This window comes from Rattus norvegicus, chromosome 4 (assembly GCF_036323735.1).
Source record: "Rattus norvegicus strain BN/NHsdMcwi chromosome 4, GRCr8, whole genome shotgun sequence".
In the NCBI taxonomy this organism is placed as follows: Eukaryota; Metazoa; Chordata; class Mammalia; order Rodentia; family Muridae; genus Rattus; species Rattus norvegicus.
The window spans coordinates 88852246-88874268 of record NC_086022.1 but is presented as its reverse complement, the minus strand read 5'-3'; the positions used below and the strand labels follow the sequence as shown (position 1 = coordinate 88874268).

General features: G+C 37.9%; 1 protein-coding gene across 4 annotated transcripts in view; it reads left to right on the top strand.

Annotated features, from left to right (window-relative positions):
- Herc6 (HECT and RLD domain containing E3 ubiquitin protein ligase family member 6) overlaps positions 1 to 19657 on the top strand; it is a 42432-nt gene extending 22775 nt beyond the window's left edge. For 2 of the 4 annotated variants that reach the window (XM_039108687.2, XM_039108689.2), the window contains 12 exons: positions 1552 to 1706; positions 1968 to 2069; positions 6744 to 6833; positions 8163 to 8267; positions 10000 to 10140; positions 12389 to 12532; positions 14189 to 14355; positions 15784 to 15847; positions 16159 to 16229; positions 17665 to 17848; positions 17945 to 18047; positions 18297 to 19657. In XM_039108687.2, coding sequence (XP_038964615.1) covers positions 1552 to 1706; positions 1968 to 2069; positions 6744 to 6833; positions 8163 to 8267; positions 10000 to 10140; positions 12389 to 12532; positions 14189 to 14355; positions 15784 to 15847; positions 16159 to 16229; positions 17665 to 17848; positions 17945 to 18047; positions 18297 to 18511 — 1541 coding nt within the window. In that variant the 3' untranslated portion in view covers positions 18512 to 19657. Of the gene's footprint in view, positions 1 to 1551; positions 1707 to 1967; positions 2070 to 6743; positions 6834 to 8162; positions 8268 to 9999; positions 10141 to 12388; positions 12533 to 14188; positions 14356 to 15783; positions 15848 to 15943; positions 16023 to 16158; positions 16230 to 17664; positions 17849 to 17944; positions 18048 to 18296 lie in introns of those variants that run through there. The other 2 variants (NM_001012474.1, XR_005503613.2) reach the window with 2 other exon arrangements.
- The last annotated feature ends 2366 nt before the right edge of the window (positions 19658 to 22023 follow it).

Below are 22023 nucleotides of genomic sequence, written 5' to 3'. Positions count from 1 at the left end.
ATAAATCAAGACACTGGACATCCTGCTCTGTTCTTGGTGCCTATACCCACAAATGAGCACACAGATGTGCATGTAACACACACACACACACACACACACACACACACACACACACACACACACACAGTCTCTTATAACAACCCTCTCTGTGAACTACCAAGTGTTGCTTAAGGTTAAACCATCTCTTAAAGTTCTCACCACTTTAGCATTTCCAATGCACAGGCCTGGAGGAACAAACTGGCTGGTCCAGAGCATGGAATGTGCTATGGACAGTTGCTCCATTTTTCTGCTGCTCTAGTAGTAGTAACATGTATTTCTTTGATGGATATAAATTTATACATGCAAGAAAATGCAAGGAAGTACAATCAGAGGATTAAATCATTAAATTGTGTGCGCATTATTATTGATGGAATGAGCAGCAGGTTTTAAAATTAAATATAAAAATTTTATATGTGCGTGTGTACTTTAAGTGAATTTATGTGCATTAAGTTTTTGTCAGAGCTGCAGGAGTGCAGAAGAGAGTATTGTATGTTCTAGAACTGGAATTACAGATAATTGTGAACTGTCATGTAGGTACTGGGAACTGAACCTGGTTCTCTGCAAGAGCAGCAAGTGCTTCTAACTGTAGAGCCATCACTCCAGCCCCATATTTGCATTTTTTGAGAAAGAGATGTTTTCTGGATGTGGGAGAGAACATCTGTAATTCCAGACCTTGGGATGTAGAGGAAGTGGACCAGGAGTAATGCCAGTCTTGGCTACATTCAAAAGAAGCCTGACTACATAAAACATTGTCTCAAAAAGAAAGTGCTTTTTTTTTTTTTTGATGTAGGAGTCACATTTCAAAAGTCCTAGCCCACTCATTAAAAAAAAAATCCCGTTCCTACCATCTCCTCTTTAAAAGTACCAAAATCCTATGTAATCTCAGTAATATTAAAGGGGAGGTGTTAGCTATTTAAAATAAGTGTATATCCATTTGTGACAGCTGTTTGCGTAATCTGAAAATAGTCATTACTTAAATTATAGGAAGAAGTGTCAGTAAGTGTCAGTGCGTAGTATACATCCGTATATTTTTAGATTTTTGTAGCTGTTGGGCAAATTTGCTAGCTTGAAAGTAATGACATTAAGACATGATCTTAACGTCAGCACCCAGATGATGAGGCAGGAAGCTTGTTAGAAGTTTAGGGCCAACATAGGCTACATGTTAAGGACTACATAAAAATACCCTATCTAGAAACATCGAATCAAATAAAAACAACAGAAGCAAAAATAATGATGGGTAATTGGTTAATCATAATCATTAACAACTTTCTTTAAATTCAGAATGAGTTTCTTTAATTTTAATAATTTTTTTCAGGTAAAATAAAGCTTTGCCCTAAATCTGTTGAATAGTGTACGGTTTGTGATAATATCCATAAAAGAGTTATTTTATGGTTATGATGGTAGATATGGGAAACATTGTCTATTTCTGTCTTAAACATCCCAGAAGAAACTGAGGGATTTAAGGGCTGAGAAGAGAAATATATTTGTCACATTTGATTTTCACACCCTCAGGAAACTGGTGGGCATCTTTGGAAGTTTCTTCTCTGAACTCACTGGTCCAGATGCTAAAGAAAACCATCGTCTCTCAACTGCATAATGAAGTTCCAATGATGAAGGATACGTCTAACCTTAAAGTTTCTTTAGAAATGATGAAAGAAGTGCAAAAGGTAAAGATTCCTCTTAAGGAAGGTATACACCAATTTATTAAATAGCAATTCCGTAGTTCTCAGACAGTTGAAGTTTTAAAAAATACTTTAAATTAAAATATAATTCCCCCTAATCTTTCTTCTATGAAACCCCCTCCAGGTCTCCCTGACTATCTCTCAAATTCATAACTCTTTATAATTATTTTTGTTACATTATGTGTAAATGCATATTTGTATGAATATAACCTATTGAGTCTAATTAGCATTGCTTCACTGGTCCAGATACTAGAGAAAACCAACTCTCATCTTCATAATGAAGTTCCAAAGATGGAGGATACGTCTAATCTTAAAGTTCTCTTAGAAGTGATGAAAGAAGTGCATGAGGTAAAGTTTCTTCTTAAGGAATGTATACACCAATTTATTAAATAGTAATTCCTTAGTTCTCAGACAGTTAAATTTTTTAAAAAACACTTTAAATTAAAATATAATTATATAATCTCCCCTTCTCTTTCTTCTCTGAAGCCCCTTCCATGTCTCCTTGACTATCTCTTTTTTTTTCCATCTTTATTAACTTGAGTATTTCTTATTTACATTTCAATTGTTATTCCCCTTCCCGGTTTCCGGGCCAACATCCCCTAACCCCTCCCTCTCCCTTCTATATGGGTGTTCCCCTTCCCATCCTCCCCCCATTGCCGCCCTCCCAACAACAATCACGTTCACTGGGGGTTCAGTCTTGGCAAGACCCAGGGCTTCCCCTTCTACGGGTGCTCTTACTAGGCTATTCATTGCTACCTATGAGGTTGGAGCCCAGGGTCAGTCCATGTATATAGTCTTTAGGTAGTGGCTTAGTCCCTGGAAGCTCTGGTTGGTTGGCATTGTTGTTTATATGGGGTCTCAAGCCCCTTCAAGCTCTTTCACTCCTTTCTAAGATTCTTTCAACAGGGGTCCCGTTGTAAGTTCAGTGGTTTGCTGCTGGCATTCACCTCTGTATTTGCTGTATTCTGGCTGTGTCTCTCAGGAGAGATCTACATCCGGCTCCTGTTGGCCTATACTTCTTTTTTTCCCCATCTTTATTAACTTGAGTATTTCTTCTTTACATTTCAATTGTTATTCCCCTTCCCAGTATCCCGGCCAACATCACCCTAACCCCTCCCCTTCCCCTTCTTTACAGGAATTCCCCTCCCCATCCACCCACCATTACCACCCTACCCCCAACAATCAGGCTAACTGGGGGTTCAGTCTTGGCAGGACCAAGGGCTTCCCCTTCCACGGGTGCTCTTACTAGGCTATTCATTGCTACCTATGAGGTTGGAGCCCAGGGTAGGTCCAAGTATAGTCTTTGGGTAATGGCTTAGTCCTGGAAGCTCTGATTGGTTGGCATTGTTGTTCATATGGGGTCTCAAGCCCCTTCAAGCTCTTCCAGTCCTTTCTCTGATTCCTTCAACAGGGGACCTATTCTCAGTTCAGTGGTTTGCTGCTGGCATTCGCCTATGTATTTGCTGTATTCTGGCTGGGTCTCTCAGGAGAGATCTACATCCGGTTCCTGTCGGCATGCACTTCTTTGCTTCATCCATCTTATCTAATTGGGTGGCTGTATATGTATGGGCCACATGTGGGGCAGGCTCTGAATGGGTGTTCCTTCTGCCTCTGTTCTAAACTTTGCCTCCCTATTTACTCCCAAGGGTATTCTTGTTCCCCTTTTAAAGAAGGAGTGAAGCATTCGAATTTTGGTCATCCTTCTTGAGTTTCATGTGTTCTGTGTATCTATGGTAATTCAAGAATTTGGGCTAATATCCACTCATCAATGTGTACATACCATGTGTGTTTTTCTGTGATTGGGTTATCTCACTTAGGATGATATTTTCCAGTTCCATCCATTTGCCTATGAATTTCATCAAGTCATTGTTTTTGATAGCTGAGTAGTATTCCATTGTGTAGATGTACCACATTTTCTGTATCCATTCCTCTGTTGAAGGGCATCTGGGTTCTTTCCAGCTTCTGGCTATTATAAATAAGGCTGCTATGAAAATAGTGGAGCACGTGTCTTTGTTATATGTTGGGGCATCTTTTGGGTATATGCCCAAGAGAGGTATAGCCGGGTCCTCAGGTAGTTCAATGTCCAATTTTCTGAGGAACCTCCAGACTGATTTCCAGAATGGTTGTACCAGTCTGCAATCCCACCAACAATGGAGGAGTGTTCCTCTTTCTCCACATCCTCACCAGCATCTGCTGTCACCTGAGTTTTTGATCATAGCCATTCTCACTGGTGTGAGGTGAAATCTCAGGGTTGTTTTGATTTGCATTTGCCTTATGACTAAAGATGTTGAACATTTCTTTAGGTGTTTCTCAGCCATTTGGCATTCCTCAGCTGTGAATTCTTTGTTTAGCTCTGAACCCCATTTTTTAATAGGGTTATTTGTCTCCCCACGGTCTAACTTCTTGAGTTCTTTGTATATTTTGGACATAAGCCCTATATCAGTTGTAGGATTGGTAAAGATCTTTTCCCAATCTGTTGGTTGCCGTTTTGTCCTAACAACAGTGTCCTTTGCCTTACAGAAGCTTTGCAGTTTTATGAGATCCCATTTGTCGATTCTTGATCTTAGAGCATAAGCCATTGGTGTTTTGTTCAGGAAATTTTCTCTAGTGCCCATGTGTTCCAGATGCTTCCCCACTTTTTCTTCTATTAGTTTGAGTTTATCTGGTTTGATGTGGAGGTCCTTGATCCACTTGGACTTAAGCTTTGTACAGGGTGATAAGCATGGATTGATCTGCATTTTTCTACATGCTGACCTTCAGTTGAACCAGCATCATTTGCTGAAAATGCTATTTTTTTTCCATTGGACAATGTTGGCTCCTTTGTCAAAAATCAAGTGCCCATAGGTGTATGGGTTCATTTCTGGGTCTTCAATTCTATTCCACTGGTCTATCTGTCTGTCTCTGAACCAATACCATGCAGTTTTTATCACTCTGTAATACTGCTTGAGTTCAGGGATAGTGATTCCCCCAGAAGTCCTTTTATTGTTGAGGATAGTTTTAGCTATCCTGGGTTTTTTTTTATTCCAGATGAATTTGCAAATTGTTCTGTCTAACTCTTTGAAGAATTGGGTGAACATTGATGAGGGTTGCATTGAATCTGTAGATCACTTTTGGTAAAATGGCCATTTTTACTATAATAATCCGGCCAATCCATGAGCATGGGAGATCTTTTCATCTTCTGAGATCACCTTCAATTTCTTTCTTCAGAGGCTAGAAGTTCTTATCATACAGATCTTTCACTTGCTTTGTTAAAGTCACACCGAGGTATTTTATATTATTTGGGTGTATTATGATAGGTGTCGTTTCCCTAATTTCTTTCTTGGCTTGTTTCTCTTTTGTGTAGAGGAAGGCTACTGATTTATTTGAGTTAATTTTATACCCAGCCACTTTGCTGAAGGTGTTTATCAGGTTTAGTAGTTCTCTGGTGGAACTACTTAACTATACTATCACTTTGGAATCACTTAACTGTAGAGGGCCGCAATAACATTCGCCACCACTAGATGGCGATGGCTTCCACTGCGCCCCACATGGAAGGCCAGGATAGCCTCCGCCATTACAAGATGGCGCCAGCCTTCGCCGTGCCAGCCAGCCCCCTTTCAGGAAGTTAACTGTGCGCATGTGCAAGAGTGCCTTCGTGCCAGGTCTTTGCCCACTCTGGGGCGTGCCTAATGAGATCATGGGTAAACAACCAATCAGGTGTGGATGCGCTGCACTAGGGTGTTTATAAGCGCGCCATGTTGGCACGGCGGGCGCTTCCTCTTCTAAGATTAATAAAGTTGGTCACAGTAAGGATTTCTGTGTACCCGCGTGTTTCCTGCCGGCGGGAAGTCGCGCGTGGGACACTTAACTATACTATCATATCATCTGCAAATAGTGATGTTTTGACTTTTTCTTTTCCGATCTGTATCCCCTTGACCTCCTTTTGTTGTCTGATTGCTCTGGCTAGAACTTCAAGAACTATATTGAATAAGTAGGGAGAGAGTGGGCAGCCTTGTCTAGTCCCTGATTTTAGTGGGATTGCTTCAAGTTTCTCTCCATTTAGTTTAATGTTAGCAACTGGTTTGCTGTATATGGCTTTTACTATGTTTAGGTGTGGGCCTTGAATTCCTATTTTTTCCAGGACTTTTATCATGAAGGGGTGTTGAATTTTGTCAAATGCTTTCTCAGCATCTAATGAAATGATCATGTGGTTTTGTTCTTTCAGTTTGTTTATATAATGGATCACGTTGATGGTTTTCCGTATATTAAACCATCCCTGCATGCCTGGGATGAAGCCTACTTGATCATGGTGGATGATTGTTTTGATGTGCTCTTGGATTCAGTTTGCCAGAATTTTATTGAGTATTTTTGCGTCGATATTCTTAAGGGAAATTGGTCTGAAGTTCTCTTACTTTGTTGGGTCTTTGTGTGGTTTAGGTACAAGAGTAATTGTGGCTTTATAGAAGGAATTTTCCAGTTTCCATGTGAAACTGGAAAGCAAGACAATACACATACAAATTGACATGGACATAGCATTTGTGAATTTAAGTAAAGGGGACAAAACCCACTCTCCTGCAAATGCACAGAGAGACTGGCACTAAAAAAGACACCATGGAGAAGCCAGAATATTTTTAAATAGTACCAAGATGATGGAAAATTCTTTTTTGTTGTTTTTCTTCCTTTCTTTGTTTGAGTTCTGTTTGTTTGTTCCTTTGTTTTGTTTTGAGACAGAATTTCTCTGTGTAGCCTTGGCTGTCCTGGAACTCACTCTGCAGTCCAGGCTGGTCTCTCAGAGATCCACCTGTCTCTGCCTACTGAGTGCTTGGATTAAAGGTGTACCCCATCACCACCTGGCAGAGGGAAAATGAGTGACAGAAATCGATTTTTCAGTGAAATACACTTAGTGAAGTTTATCCCATCCAATTCAACCAGCCTAGAACATATTCAATCACTGACAAATGTATATATGCATATGAATCTAAGTTTTACATGTTATATAATTTATTAATAGAAAGTGAAATTCCAGGTCATGTTCTCTTTAAGGCTAACTGTCAACTTCCAGAAAATGCTTTCATCATGAATGACATCTTTAACTTCAATACAGAAGAAGGAATAATGGCCAAACAGCAAATGGTATGTTCATACAGTATAACATATTGGCTTGTAAGTTCATGACTTAAAGCAAGACATGTTAGCCACTGTGTCATCCCTACATCATAAAATGTCATTGAAAACTTAAACATTTTGCTCATAATACAAGTTTATTTACTTATAAAATTATCTCTAAGATATGTGGCTCATTTGGTAGAGTACTTGCTTAGAACAAATGGAGGCCTGAGTTCTTGATCCCTAGTACTACTCAAACCAGGTATGGCAGTAATCTTTATACTTTGGTGGACGATAGAGGATCAGAAGTGCCTGGTCAGGGATGGAGAGATGGTTCTATGGTTAAAAAAAACTGGATACCCTTCCAGAGAACCAGGTTCCATTCCTAGAACCCACATGGTACTCCACAACTGTCTGAAACTCTAGTTCAAGGCTATCAGATATCATCTTCTGGTATCATTGGATATTGCGGACACTGCATGTATGTTGTACTCAGACACACATGCAACAATAAAAACCAATACACTTAAAACAAATAAAATAATTTAAAACTTTAAAAATAATTTTAAAAAGAGGTTCAAGGCCCCATCCCATATGCAGCCACCAAACCCAGTCACTATTGCTGATGCCAAGAAGTGCTTGCTGACAGAAGCCAGATATGGGTGTCTGCCAGAGCCCTACTGATATGGATGAGGATGGTTGCAGCTAACCATTGGACTTAAAAGGGGACCCCAATGGAGGAATTAGAGAAAAGGTTGAAGGAGCTGAAGGAGTTTGCAACCCCATAGGAAGAACAACAATATCAACCAAACAGACCCCACCAGAGATCCCAGGAACTAAACCACCAACCAATGAGTACACATGGAGGGACCCATGACTCCAGCCACATATGTAGCAGAGGATGACTTTGTCCAGCATCAATAGGAGGAAAAGCCCTTTGTCCTGTGAAGGCTCATTTCCCCAATATAGGGGAATGCCAGGGCATTGAGGTTGAAGTGGGTGGGTTGGTTTGGGAGCATCCTCTTAGAAGCAGGGGTAGGGGGAAAGGAGGATAACATTTGAAATGTAAATAAATCAAATATCCAAGAAAAATAAAATAAAATAAAAAAGAGGTGCAAGGTCATTCTCTGGGACATAGTAAGTTTGAGGTAAACCTAGGATATATGATATTTTGTCTCAGAAAGAAAGAAGGAAAGATAAACAGACAGAAGTGGGGGTGCTTCACTGTAATTAGATTTAAAAAGATAGATTCAAAAGATCCTAGCAGTAAATATTGTGATGAAGTTAGGAAAGGAATGAATGTTATTTTTTTCATTGTTAAAACTGATGTTTGCTTCTTTTTTTTTCTTCTTTTAGTTCTTTATAAAATACTATTCTATGGTTTTCAATGATTTTCCATTTATCCTTGATTTGCCATCCAAAATTATATTAATGAAACATGACTCATCTGTAAAGCTGTCGGTATGTATGTTTTCTGTTACTATGCCAAAATAACTGATGCTATATACTTTATAAAGAGATTTATTTAACTCAAATGTTCACTAACATGATGTATGAATCCTGATGGGCCTGTTCTTATTTCTTTACTACCCTGTCTCCAACCACCAGTATTAAAACACGAGGAGAACCACAAAAGGACTTTGTCATGTGCCAAAGGGACCAGTTGCATTGGCCTCACTTTTTAACAACCTGTTCCCACAGGAAATAACCCACTCTGTGAGGCTCATAGTAATCTCCTCCAAGGGTAGTGCCCCATGATATAATTATCTTCTAGGAGGTCCAATTTAGAAGTTAATTATTACCATATTAGACACAAAGTTTCACACAGATCTTTGGAGAATCAGACAAACAATATCCAAACCAATATGGGTAACAATTTTTTTTGTGTTGAAAAATCTAATACATATATAAAGTAAAAACAGTGGTACCCTTTACCAAGACCCTTAGGTATGAACGAACACACTTGCCCTAGAAACCTGTTTTCCATTAATCAAACTGTCACTGTTGCAAAGCAGACCCCAAGGGAATTGTCTTGACTCGTGATTTTTAAACATGGCTTTATTGTTCGTGTGACAGATCTGAAGGCTCAAGCTTAAATCAAAGGTAGTCAAGTTCAGTGCTGAATTTCTAACCCAAAGAAGTTGAGCAGAAACAAGACCTAAAGTAGCGAAGGAATAGTGACGATTTGAGAAAGCTCAAGACACTCCTACTTTATGGCCAGGATAATGCTCCAGAACAGCGTGGTTCCCTGAGAAACCATTTCAGAGACTTCCAAAGTGGATGGTTATTGTTTTCATGGAGAATCCTCTCAGAGAATGTCTTCCCTTTATCTTCTTCCTATTGGTATCAGTTTTCCTCATCTGCCCCATGGCTCTTAGAGTCATTTCTGAGGTTTACATGCAACACTGGACTTCAGAAGGTTGATGGTAATTTGTTCTCTTAGCAGGTTTGATGCCAACATTATGATTACTATAGTAAGGGGTCATAGACATTTTTAACTACTTAATTGTTCATGGCTGGTTACTCATTTTTGCACATGAACACTAGGTGCTACAACTTGTTGGATCCTGTAATCATGTTATCTTATAACTTAATAACACGTTTCTTAAATTATAAGTATATAGACTGGTGGCAGCAAGATACAAAAGATATTTTTATTAGAACTATTCAGTATAAATCAAGCCTGATGCTTTGTGCCTATAATTCCATCACTCAGAAAGTTGACTGGGTAGGGGATAAAGGGTGAGGGGAGGTGTGGTGACTGCACCTTTTGCAAGAGCAAAACCAAAAGAATGAACAAGAAAGAAGTACTTAAAAATTTTTAGGATTATTTTCTTGTAAAAAGGTGGGGAACCATGTAGCCCAGACCTGCCTTGAGTTTGAGCCTTGTATATATCCCCAAGATGGCCTTGAATTTTTTCTTAAAAATATTTTTACATTTATGTTCTGTACATGTATGTGCTGCCATCTACATATGGAGTTCAGAGGACAACTTGCTTGAGTCAGCTGTCTCCCTCCAGCACGTAGGTTCCAAGGCTAGGTAGCAAGTTCCTTTGCTTGCTGAGCCATCTCACCAGCCCCAGATCTTGAATTTTTGATCCTCTAGTCTCTACCCCAGGGATTGTAGGCCTGCTTCACCATTCATACTTTTATCTCTGATAAGAACCAAGTAAACAAATTCTTTTTCTCAAAGGATGAAGTCAAAGTCGCTGCATCTCCAGAAAAGATGGGATGCCCGTTCTTTATACTGAAAGTCAGACGAAGTCATCTGGTGGAAGACACCTTGCGTCAATTAAGACAAGCTGAAGATTTTGACCTTAGGAAGACACTATCGGTAAAAAAAAACCAAAAAAACCTCAGTGGATTCTTTCTTTCTCTCTTTTAATCTGCTTTCTTGCACTTGATTCTTTTTAAAAATTGATTATTTTATTTACATTTCAAATGTTATCCCCTTTCCCAACTTTTCCTCTGCAACCCCCCCCTATTCCATTCCCCTTTACCCTGCTTCTATGAGGGTGTTCCCCCACCCACCCACTCCAGTCTCATTGCCCAAGCCTTCACAGGACCAAGGGGCTTCCCACCCATTGATCCAAATAAGGTGCCTTCAGCTCCTTCAGTCCTTCCCCTAACTCCTCCATTGGAGTCCCTGTGATCAGTCCAATGGTTGGCTTCCAGGATCTGCATCTGTATTTGTCATGCTCTGGCAGAGCCTCTCAGGATACAGCTATATCAGTTTCCTGTTAGCAAGCACTTCTTGGCATCAGCAATAATATCTGGGTTTGGTGTTTGTATGTGAGACCGATCTCCGGGTGAGACAGTCTCCGGATGGCCTTTCCTTCAATCTCTGCTCACTCTTTGTCTCTGTATTTCCTTTATACAGAACCAATTCTGGGTTAAAATTTTAGAGATGGGTGGATCTTTCTTTCTTTTTGTGGGAAGGAACCTTCATAATTAAGGAGATGCATTCACAACCCTGGTTTCCAGAAATTCCCCCTTTCCCTTGAGACAATAGAAGGTTGAATTACATATTTAGTTGCAGGTTAACTCACTTATTGATGATTATAATGAATTATTCCAGTACTTAGTGTCATAAAAATAACAATTTATTTTAAAATCTTCTAGTCCAACTGAATTTCAGGGTGTCTATTCCTCTATACCAATATGTATTTGTATGTAAGAGGCTAGGAATAAAACCAGAGTTTCCACACATACTAAGTAAGTGCTTTACCATAAGTTACATTCTTAGCCATACAAATTTTTGTTTGAGTTTGTTCATATATCCAAAAGATAGGTGAGGGTTGACTATGCTATGCTGTTACGAGCTGAGGACATTGGGTTATACTTTAATGACCTTCTTCATCTTGGGACCAGCAAGCATGTTCTTCTCAGAGCAGTGCTGGAAATGCAAGCTAGGAATCATTAAATATTGTTTGAGCCAAAGAATACTCACGAATGAACTCAAGCCAAATGCTGGGAAAATATACTAATCTCTTAATGGGAGATATTGCAAAATCATATTCAAAAGAGTTCAATCAAGAAATAGTGAAGAACTGGGACTGTCCATGCACCCAACAGATAGCTAGTGTAATAGGCACATTTCCCCCACATTGTATGTCTAGGCTCTGCAATATAGGTTTCAATTCCAGCCACTCTTCATTTAATCCTTTGTGGATGCCTGGGAGAGTGTTTACTATGTAGCACCTCAGGCCATATTTGTACAGAACTGAATACTGACAAATGCTTGGGTAAGAGCTGGAGCCTGGAGTTCCAAAGGGAGTGGATTTTCCTAGTACCAGCTGAGAGTGTAAGTGGTCAAAATACAAGACCTAGGATCGGTACAGTGTTTGCCTATCATATCTGAGGGACCAATTTATCCCCTAGCACCAAAAATCAGATACATAAATTAATGAATGCAATTAAGTTAGCCAGGAAAGGAATTGTCAGAATCGTCAGGGTAAAATCATGGCCATCAAATCCAGAGATATGGAGAACTGTTAAAAAGAGAATCTCGTGTGTGTGTGTGTGTGTGTGTGTGTGTGTGTGTGTGTGTGTGTGTGTGTGTTCTCTTATGAGAAAGATGTATACATATTTTATTTTATAGATTTAATGTGTGCATGTATATTAAAAGATACTGGTCCATGCTCACCGGAAAGGCTGCCTACTAGAAGTACTTTGAGTAGGGCTGGAGAACACAAATAGCTGTTCAATAGAGCCAGGGTTGCTCAGTCTGAAAGATACTATGAGGACAGGTAAGGTGGAATAACTGGAGAACTTCATGACTCATGGGTTTAAGGCATATCAAATTTGATATCACACCACTGTTCCTTCTTCCAGTGGTAGGTGTAGGCGTGTCAATCTAAAGGACCCACTCACTGTCTTACCAACTGGAGAATAAATAGGTTCCTCCCGGCTTTCACTGCTTGGCAGCAAACTGAGGGAAGACGGTATGAGAAGGAAAAGAGCTGTGTGGATCTTGCCATTGTAGTGAGCTCAAGAGGTCCAGCACAGGCTGGAGACTTCTCCATAAAGAGCAAAGAGCTATATTTTAAATAAGAGCCTTGAAATAAATTTTCTTTCTTTAGGTCGGATTTATTAATGAAATTCGTCCTGAGGGTGGGGGAGTAAGTTCTGAGTTCTTCCACTGTATATTTGAAGAGATGACAGACCCCAAATATGAAATGTTCATGTATCCTGAAAATGGTTCCAACATGTGGTTTCCAGTCAATGTAAGTTATGTCTTTCCCAATAAAATGCATTACATGCAAACCAGAGTGTAAACTCAGGACTGTACCATGTGGCACCTCCATCACATCACCCAGGGGGCAGCAGCTGTGCCATGGCATGATCAGGCAGTTTGTAGAAAACCATTTCCTTGCTTGTGTCCTTAATTTTGAGAGTTCTAATGTGGAATGTTTCAAATTAGAGAGAGACCGCTGGTAAACTAGTAGGGATAGTTGTTAATTCTGAAAGATTCCTTTGACTGTAATGTTGTTTTTCACTTTTATCTTTTTATAAGATGTCTTGTTCAGTGTCTTACTATATATTCCAAGGTAGCCTTGAATCCTCGTTTCCACTTTCTTAATTAATGCTTGGATTGTAGGCGTGTACCACACTCAGCAAAGCCCTCACTTTTAAGCATATTCATACAGTTCTGTTCAGTAGAAAACAGACCACACACACACACACACACACACACACACACACACACACTTACTTTAATTTATAAATGGCTTGATAAAACAGCAAAATCAAGTTGAACCAGAGTATAGATTACAAATTATGGCCTAGGAGAGGCCTTTGCGGATTGTTTATGCTGTTTTTTAACTCATGTCAGAATTCCAGCAGAAGAGTAAATAAGGTTAGGAGAGCTAGGAGAATACACATCATTTGAGTCACTAAACCTCTGCTAACAGCCAGAAAGGCCCTGGAGCAGCAATCCTGGAATGTCGAGCTAGGGAAGCTTCCTCCCTGGGCTGCAGCTTTGGCCTGGAATGTTTTTGTACTTTTGTTTTGGTTTCTCTAACCAGGATGACAAGATGCAGCGAAGAAAAGTAAGAGCAGCTGCATTGGTCCTTTTTGTGTTGATGTAGCTTTAGTGTAACCAAGTACTTTGTTAAGGAGCTCAGAGGTCCAAGTCCAAGCGTATGGTGCTGACATAAATCAGCTCTCAAAAGGTCTCCTGGCACAAGGAATTGTGAATCGTCTGCAAGCAGAGTCTACATTGTAAGACAGGATGCCAGAATGAGACCTCGGCCCCGTGTGGGTCTGCATGGCCGAACAGAGCCAACACTCCCAGAACACTCATCTGGCATTCATTCTGCTAAATTTAAATATCGTTACAGAACAACTCTCCTTCCTCATTGTCACCTGTCTCCATGAATTGGACAGTTAGTCCCTTAACATTCCAAAGGAAAACTTTATAATTCCACTCAAGCCTGTTTCAGAAATACTATCAGTTACCAGAAATGCATTTGCTTAATGTTCTGTATTGTTAATTTATATTGAACATTATGCAAGAAGCTGGGCATGGTGGCACGTGGCTATAATCCCTCACTTAGGAGATACAGGCAAGAGGAGTTCAAGGTCACCCTCAGCTATACAGTTTTGAGAACTATCAAAAGAAGAAAGTTTGCTCAGTGTGTCTCAAGCAAACAAACAAATAAACATAAAGAATAGAAAGAACATTATGGAAGAAATTTAAATTGTATGATAACTTATAAAACAGTCTGTTTTTTAATTATTTTGAAACCAGTTTTTTTTGTCTAATTTGTGATGTTAATTAAAAGGAGCTAAAATTTATTCTTTTTTTTTGGTCTAATTGTGCCTTTGTATAACTGATTATTTATAATAGTGTAGGAACTTTTTTCGAATTTATTTTCCAGCCCAAGTTTGAGAAGAGCAGATATTTCCTCTTTGGGATCTTATGTGGACTCTCCCTAAATAATTTAAATGTTATCAACCTCTCTTTCCCACTGGCTTTATATAAAAAACTTTTGGAGCAAAAGCCATCTTTGGAAGATTTAAAAGACCTTAGTCTTCTCCTGGGGAGGTGAGTAAATATATTTGCTTCATAAGAGCAGCAGTAAGTCTCATCTTTTTAAGTACATATGGGTCATCCTTCTTATCCTATAAAATATATATATATACATATATATAAATGCTTTAAGTGCATATACATATATAGATATGGATTACAAATATGCAATGTGTAAGTGCATATATATGTAGCTTATAAACAGATACAATGCTATACTTATAAATATATGTAAATGTAATATGGTTTATAAGTAAATTAGTGTTGTAAGTGCATATATGTATAGATAGATATGATTTATAAATACAGTGTTATAAGTTCATATATACGGTTCATAATAAATATAGTATAATAAATACATATACATAAATGCAGTTAATAAATTACATAGATGGGGATATAGGGGTGTAAACATGTATATATAGAGATATGGTTTATAAATATATTGTAATAAGATGGTACAGATAGATGTGGCTTGTAAAAATATAGATTATCACTATGTTTATACAGGGATATAATTTATAAATAGTGTTATAAGTGCATTATAGAGATGTGGTTTATTAATATAGTGCTAGAGTACATTTATATGGTTTATAAATTGATTTAGTACCATAAGTGCATATACCATAAGTGCACATACATGTGGTTTATAAAGATATAGTGCCATAAGTGAATATAAATATGGTTCATCCAAAAATAGAAGCATGTTCAGGTTCGCAAGGACCTAAGTGGATACACATAAAATGTCCTTTTTCTGCCACAGATTTTTCTTAAATTGTTGATAGCAAATTGAATGAAATAATTCATTCTCTCTCTCTCTGTCTCTCTGTCTCTGCCTCTCTGTCTCTCTGTCTCTTTCTCTCTCTCTCTCTCTCTCTCTCTCTCTCTCTCTCTCTCTCTCTCATCCCTTAGTGGTAAGTTTTTATTAAAGGAGTTCTTCAAGAGTGGCAATTTTGACACTTTGACCTTTTCTGTTTTGGGTATTTTGATTGGGGATCCAACCTTGGGCCTCCTCCCTCTCAAACAAGAGCATCTACTGAGCCATAACTATAGGCACGTGGTTGCTTTAATTCTCTTTGTGGCGGGTTGTTCTGGGTATGTGATGTGTTTAATAGTGTCTGGGGTAACTATTCACTAGATGACAACCTTTAATTGTGACAACTAAAGACACCTCCGGACTTTGCAAAGTAATTCCTCTCTGCTTTAGAATCTTGTCTGCATAACCATTTTCACAATACACAGCGCTAGCCATAAGGTAGAGTAGACTAACAAATCAAATTCTAAATCAAGATTATTCTAGGAAGATGAGTGGGAAAGAGTAGGAGACAAAATTTATACTGAATTTTGTGCATGTCTGTCTTAACTTAATTTTCCCCATTGAAGGATTATTACTTTGAAATTCTATAGTATCAAATATATCATTTTAAATCAATTTTTCAATAGGAATTTGCAAGAAGTTCTAAATTGTGAGGCTGGTGTTATTGAAGAACTTCACATGTATTTTTCTGTGAGTAGCAAGAAATCTTGATTATAGGTTGGCTTTAATCAGTTTTTGCTGTTATTTGTTTGTTTGTTTGTTTGTTTGTTTGTTTGTATGCTTTAGTGTCACAAGCTGTGGCTGGAGATTGCACCTCTGCCAATGAAGGATTATCCAATTACGATATATTCCCAGCCATTATCTAGTACGTTAAAAATAATTTTATTATAGAACATTCAATATTTTAAAAGATAATTACTCTGTAAAACTTTAGGGAAGATGTATGGATAATGATGACAGATTCACGTTCATGTTTATCAGTTGATTATATTTGGTTATAGATATACTGGGATCAAAGAGATGTTGATTTAATTCCAGATGGGATCTCTGTGCCTGTGAATGAAACAAACAAGTAAGTTTAGAGACCTAAGTGTCTACTTTGAATAGGCATGAAATGTTTGTATTCGTACAGTTTAAAGTATATTTGAGTTTCTTGGATGTTCGTTTTAGAATTTTGGTTTTTAGAATGCTAAACAGGTAGGAGAAGAGAAGAAATGGTTTAAGAATAAATGTTTCTGTCCTCTAAGGTAACTTTTTAGTCCCTATTCTATGCTATACTGTATTCTAGATATTAGTGATGGAACCATGAAAAAAGCAAAATATGTAACTTATATCCTAGTGGTCAGAAAGCTGATACCCCAATTTAATACATGTAATGTATTAAATAAATCAGTTGGTACCAGTTTATGAGATCTGACTGCAAAATTTCCATCACCGTTCACAGGTTATTATTAGTAATTTGAAGTCAGCCATGGCAGGAAAATTCAGGACATAAACATTGGCAAAGGATACAAATGCGGTTTCCTTCCTGCCTTTTCTGTTTCCCCTCCCTCTGCCCACTCTCTGTATTCTGGTTCTTTCTGTCTCCTTATACCCCCTCCCCCTCCCTCCTTTCAGAAAACTGGTTGGTGCACTGGCAACACACTATTGGTTATAGGAGGACAGAGAAAGGTAAATAGGCTAGTTACCAAAGGCTGTTTAAAGGGGTGTGTGGAGGGGGTTGGGCATGTTTCTAGTGGCTACCCCACTTAGTCCACTTTTCATTACTATAATGAAACATCAAATACTGGGTAACTTTATACGGAAAGGGGTTTTATTTATGTCACAGTTCTGGAAATTCAAGGACCATATCTGTGGGAGGCCTTCTTGCTAGCCTCATCTTGAGCGTGAGAGGGCAGCACATAAAGATATATGACATGCTAGAAAGAATGTTTACTATGTGGTTTCCTACGAACAAGAAGTAGCCAGCTAAGGATGTCAGAAAGGAATGCGTAGAGGCAAAGAAGCAAGGATCAAATGGATGAACTTATTCCCGTAGTTCCCTGTGATGTGAAAGCATATTGCATTCCACAGTTACCATACTCCATGGATTTCTGATCATTCTCTAAGCTACCTATATATGATACAACACTTTCTTCTGATGGTGGAAAGCAGCTAATGAAGGAAAGTGGCTAAGCTACAATATTTAGTAGGTCAGATGTGTTAAATGCATTTTCCATGTATTTCCATGCTCCACTGGAACATGTCCCTGTTCAAAGTCAAACATTCAGATCGGAGATACAATTGCTCCTTGCAATAAGGAAAATGAGAATACCCGAATGTCTGAGTCCTTCTCTTATATTCTCTAAGGACCTTTCTTCTAGTTAGCCAGGTTTTCATTTCCCTGTCTTGTATAGACTTGTGGGCTACATAGAAGATACACTTTCCTTTCTCGATAGAGTTAAGAGAGAAAAATAGTATTGTAGTCATGGATAAGGCATGTTATTGGTTTTTTTTTTCCCCTCAAGGAGAGACTATGTGTCCAAGTGTGTTGATTACATTTTTAACATTTCTATAAAGACAATTTATGACGAATTTCATAGAGGATTTTACAAGGTGTGTAACCGGGACAGTATTAGGCATTTCCAGCCTGAAGAACTAATGGCAGCAATAATTGGAAACCCTACTTGTGACTGGAAACAATTTGAAAATGTAAGTGGTAACCTGAGTGTCCTCTAACTTTCCCAAATGACTGATACTTATCCCTCCTAAAACTTCCTCTAACTCTTTTTAAATCTTCTTCTCAAGAATTCAAAGTATGAAAATGGATATTCCAAATCACACCCAACTATTCTACTGTTTTGGAAGGCTTTCCATGAACTAACTTTGGATGAAAAGAAAAAGTTCCTCTGTAAGTACTATAATAGATATCCAGTCTTCATGTAATAGATCATTTTAGTGGCAAGGCACATATATTTGTAGTGTACAAACCCCAATAGCCATGACTTTTCTAGGCTTTTCCTGCCCCTGTCCTTGTCCCTGCACAGTTTTTCTGCACAAAAAGTACACTCAAGACTTATTAAATGTGATCATTAATTCCTCTTATGTTTCTTGAAATTTTCTAGATGAAAATTCTTAACAAAATTGTATTCCTTTGTAGTGTTTCTTACAGGATGTGATAGGCTACATGTAAAAGGCCTACAGAATGAAGGAATAAGATTCCGGTGTCCTGAAGTTTTCAGTGAAAGAGATAACCCAAGATCATTGACATGTCACAGTATTCTAGACCTGCCTAAGTATTCCACAATGAGAAGGATGAAGGAAGCACTTCAGGTTGCAATCAACAATAACAAGGGGTTTATCTCACCGGAATGATGCAGAAGCATTCACCTCCCAGCAGTCCACAGCCTCAGGGATTAGGTCTTTTACTTTGGGGTTCTTCTGTCTTTCCTTAATCTAATTAGGGACAAGAGATTAAAGGATTTTACTTTAGTTTTTGAGATAAATAAGTTATAAAATAATATTTTAGTGAAAGAATTCTATAAAACATTTGCCACATTCCTAACATTGCTCTTTTAGAATGTTTTGGCTGCAATATTTTCTGAACAAACTATGTTCCTTTAATAATATACTAAATATTTAAAATGTTCAAGACTAGGGGCTAAAGAGAGAACTTAGTGGTTAAGATCACTGGCTGCTCATCCAGAGGCCAGGGCTCAATTCCCAGCACCCACATAGCTGCTTACATCCTGTCTGTAATCCCAGTCTTAGGGGATCCAACACTCTCCTCTGGCCTCCAAAACACACCATGGATATGGTGCATAGACATACATGCTAAAAACACCTAAAATATATAAAATAAAATAAAATAAAATAAAAAATAAAATAGTATTTACTTATTTAAAGTGTTATTGTACCAATAATAAACTATTAGTTTAAAAGTATTAAGAAACCAAGTTTGGAAAAGATAAGCAAAATATGTACTGCTTTCAACAGTTTTTGAAGCATATAGATGTATATTTTGTATTAAGGAATATATTTAGAGTTGTGATTTTAGTAAATGCTAAATGATTTATTTTCAACTTCTAAGTGTTGATATTTATTACTATTTAAAGATACTTATACTTAGTGCTCCAAAATACATTCTAAATATAGATCCTGTTATTACACCTACTTCTGTTTGGTAAAATGTGAAGAAGTTGAAATATGTCTTATTATGATGCTATAGAGTAAATTAACAAAGCAACATAACTGCTATGGGAAAAGACCAATACATCTTGTATACTAGTTCTACTTAATGTTAAAACTTAAATTGCATTATACAGTTTTGAAATGATTTCATAAACTCATATAGTTTGTTGTAAGAATGACATATATGCTGCTGTGACGACCCCTCTTCATTAAAGCTCCATTTCTATAAGGCTGTTTTATCTTTATAGACTTATCAGACTTTATGTGTTTACTGGATTCCAAAGTGACCAAATAAACTTATTAAAAATAGATCATTTAAAGATAATAAAATGATTGTCATTAATTGCAACAAGAGCAAATTAATCATTAGAAGAGGGAATACTCCTCCGTTAATTCTCTGATCCCAGCATTGCTCCAGTACCAAAGATGTCACAGAGAAAGGAAACTGTAAATATCTTATGTTTACAGATACCAAAATCCTTCACTACCTCCTTCCTTCTCCTAATATACTTAGAACATCCAATAAAATGGAGAGGATAATGCCTCACAACCGAGTAGGAATTAGCCCACAAATGCATGTAAAAATAACTGTATCCTAACAGATAGTAGGAAAGAATGCCCATATAATATCTCAGAATAGGCAGAAAAGTAACTAAGCAAAATTTAGCACCTAGTCACGTATGAGAAAGCAAACAAGGCCTAAAGGAAACTGCCAATTTGATAAAACCTCGATACAGTTTATTTCTTAATGGCAAAAGACTAAATGCTGCCCACTGCCAAGGAGATGGGAAGGCCTATCATGTCCATGTACCATTGTATTCAGGGTATGAATTCATATTATAAATAATGACAATAAAAGACATTAATTAAAAACCAAAGTACAAAACACCTGTTTTAAAAGATTATATCAACTATGTAGAAGAGTCTGTCAAAAAGCACATTAAGTAAATATAGAAAGAGCTCAGGACTCAAGATCACAAGCACACATTGAATTGGAAATACATTGTAATCTACAATAAAAAAATAGAAAGTAACAGAGGGTAATTTGAATAAGTTTTTAACTATTTCACAATGAAAACTATATTGTTTAAAGAAACTAAAGAAGTTTTAAATTAATACATATAGAAAGATCATATTTACTGATAGCAACATGTCATTTTTTCTAAGGTTTTTGTATGTCTGTTTGTGCGTGTGTGTATGGTGTGTATGTGTGCATGCCTGCATATGTGTGTGCATGTATGCTATGTATTTGTATATGTGTATCTTTGTCTGTATGCATATGTGTGCATGTCTGTGTTTTTGTGTGTATATGGTATGTATTTGTCTGTATCTTTGCCTGTGTGTATGGTGTGTATGTGTGTACATCTGTGTCTGTATCTCTATGTATATTGTATATATGTCTGTGTGTGTGTGTGTGTGGTGTGTCTGACTGTCTATGTCTGTGTATGAGACTTACTGTGATTCTTACTGTCTGGAGAGATTGTTTGTTCTTAGGCCTAAAAGGCTGAGACTTCTGACTACCACATATAGTCAAATGATCATTTAATTTAATTTCAACAATTTACTCTGTTGACATTGATAAATGGACCCTAAAGTATACTATGGAAAGGGCTCAGAATAGTTGAGGTGTAATTTTAAAAGAGCAATGAATGGTGAAGGGTATGGTGGTCTGAATGAGAATGGTCCAATAGGCTAAGAGATTTAAATACTTGGTTCCCAGCTGGTGGCTCTGTGTAGGTAGATCTAGAAGGTGTGGCCTTGCTGGAGGAAAGTGTGTCACTGGGGGTGAAGTTTGGGGTTTCAAAAGCTATGCACCATTCCCAGTTTGTATGGTCTGCTTCATGCTTATAGATCAAGGTCTAAGCTTCCAGCAGCCACCATGCTTGCCTGCTCTTCTGCCGCACTTCCCCACTGTGATCGTGATGGACTCTTACCTCTCTGGAACTATATCGCTCCAAGTAAACTTCCCTTCTGTAAGATGCCTTGTTTATGATGTTTTGTCATAGCAATAGAAAAGTAACTAATACAGGGACTTACATAGAATGATTTTGTGACTCACTTTGTGTATAAAGTGAAAAAGATGGGATGGATTGGGAGGGGGTGTGTACAGGTCATTAGATCACACAGAACAGAACTAAAACGTCAGATATATGTCCAACAACACATGGCCAAACAAGATTCCCTTTCCTTGTCTCTGGGAGTAGAACCTATAACTTTGTAATGCTAGCCGAGCGTTCTGAATTATAGAACCTAACCCTTGGTAAGAGCCCAGGCCTGAATCAGACCTCACTTTCCTGCAGTTCTTTCTGGGATACAGAATTAACATGCAGTCTGTACTGTGGTTTAACAGAAACTCTTCATTTGTGGTCCTAACTAGTATCAGGCTTCTTTACTTTTTTTTTTTTTTTTTAGTCACACACACAATACTAAAATAAATCTCATGATGTCAAATTCCTGCTTCCCCAAAAGATTATTAAAAAGTCAGATTTTTCTTTCTTCTGGTGGTTGAGCTGAAATGCCCCAGGAAGATTTTTTTCTGGAAAAAGTGCCCCCAAAGATGCTCTCTGCAGGGGTTCCTTTGGCCCTTATCCTTTTCATGCCCCTGTCCCTACCCCATCCCATTGTTAATGACATTCCTCTCCAGGTTTTCCTACCCTTTGACTTTTTACCTGTTTTTCCCCTTATGCTCATGCTGT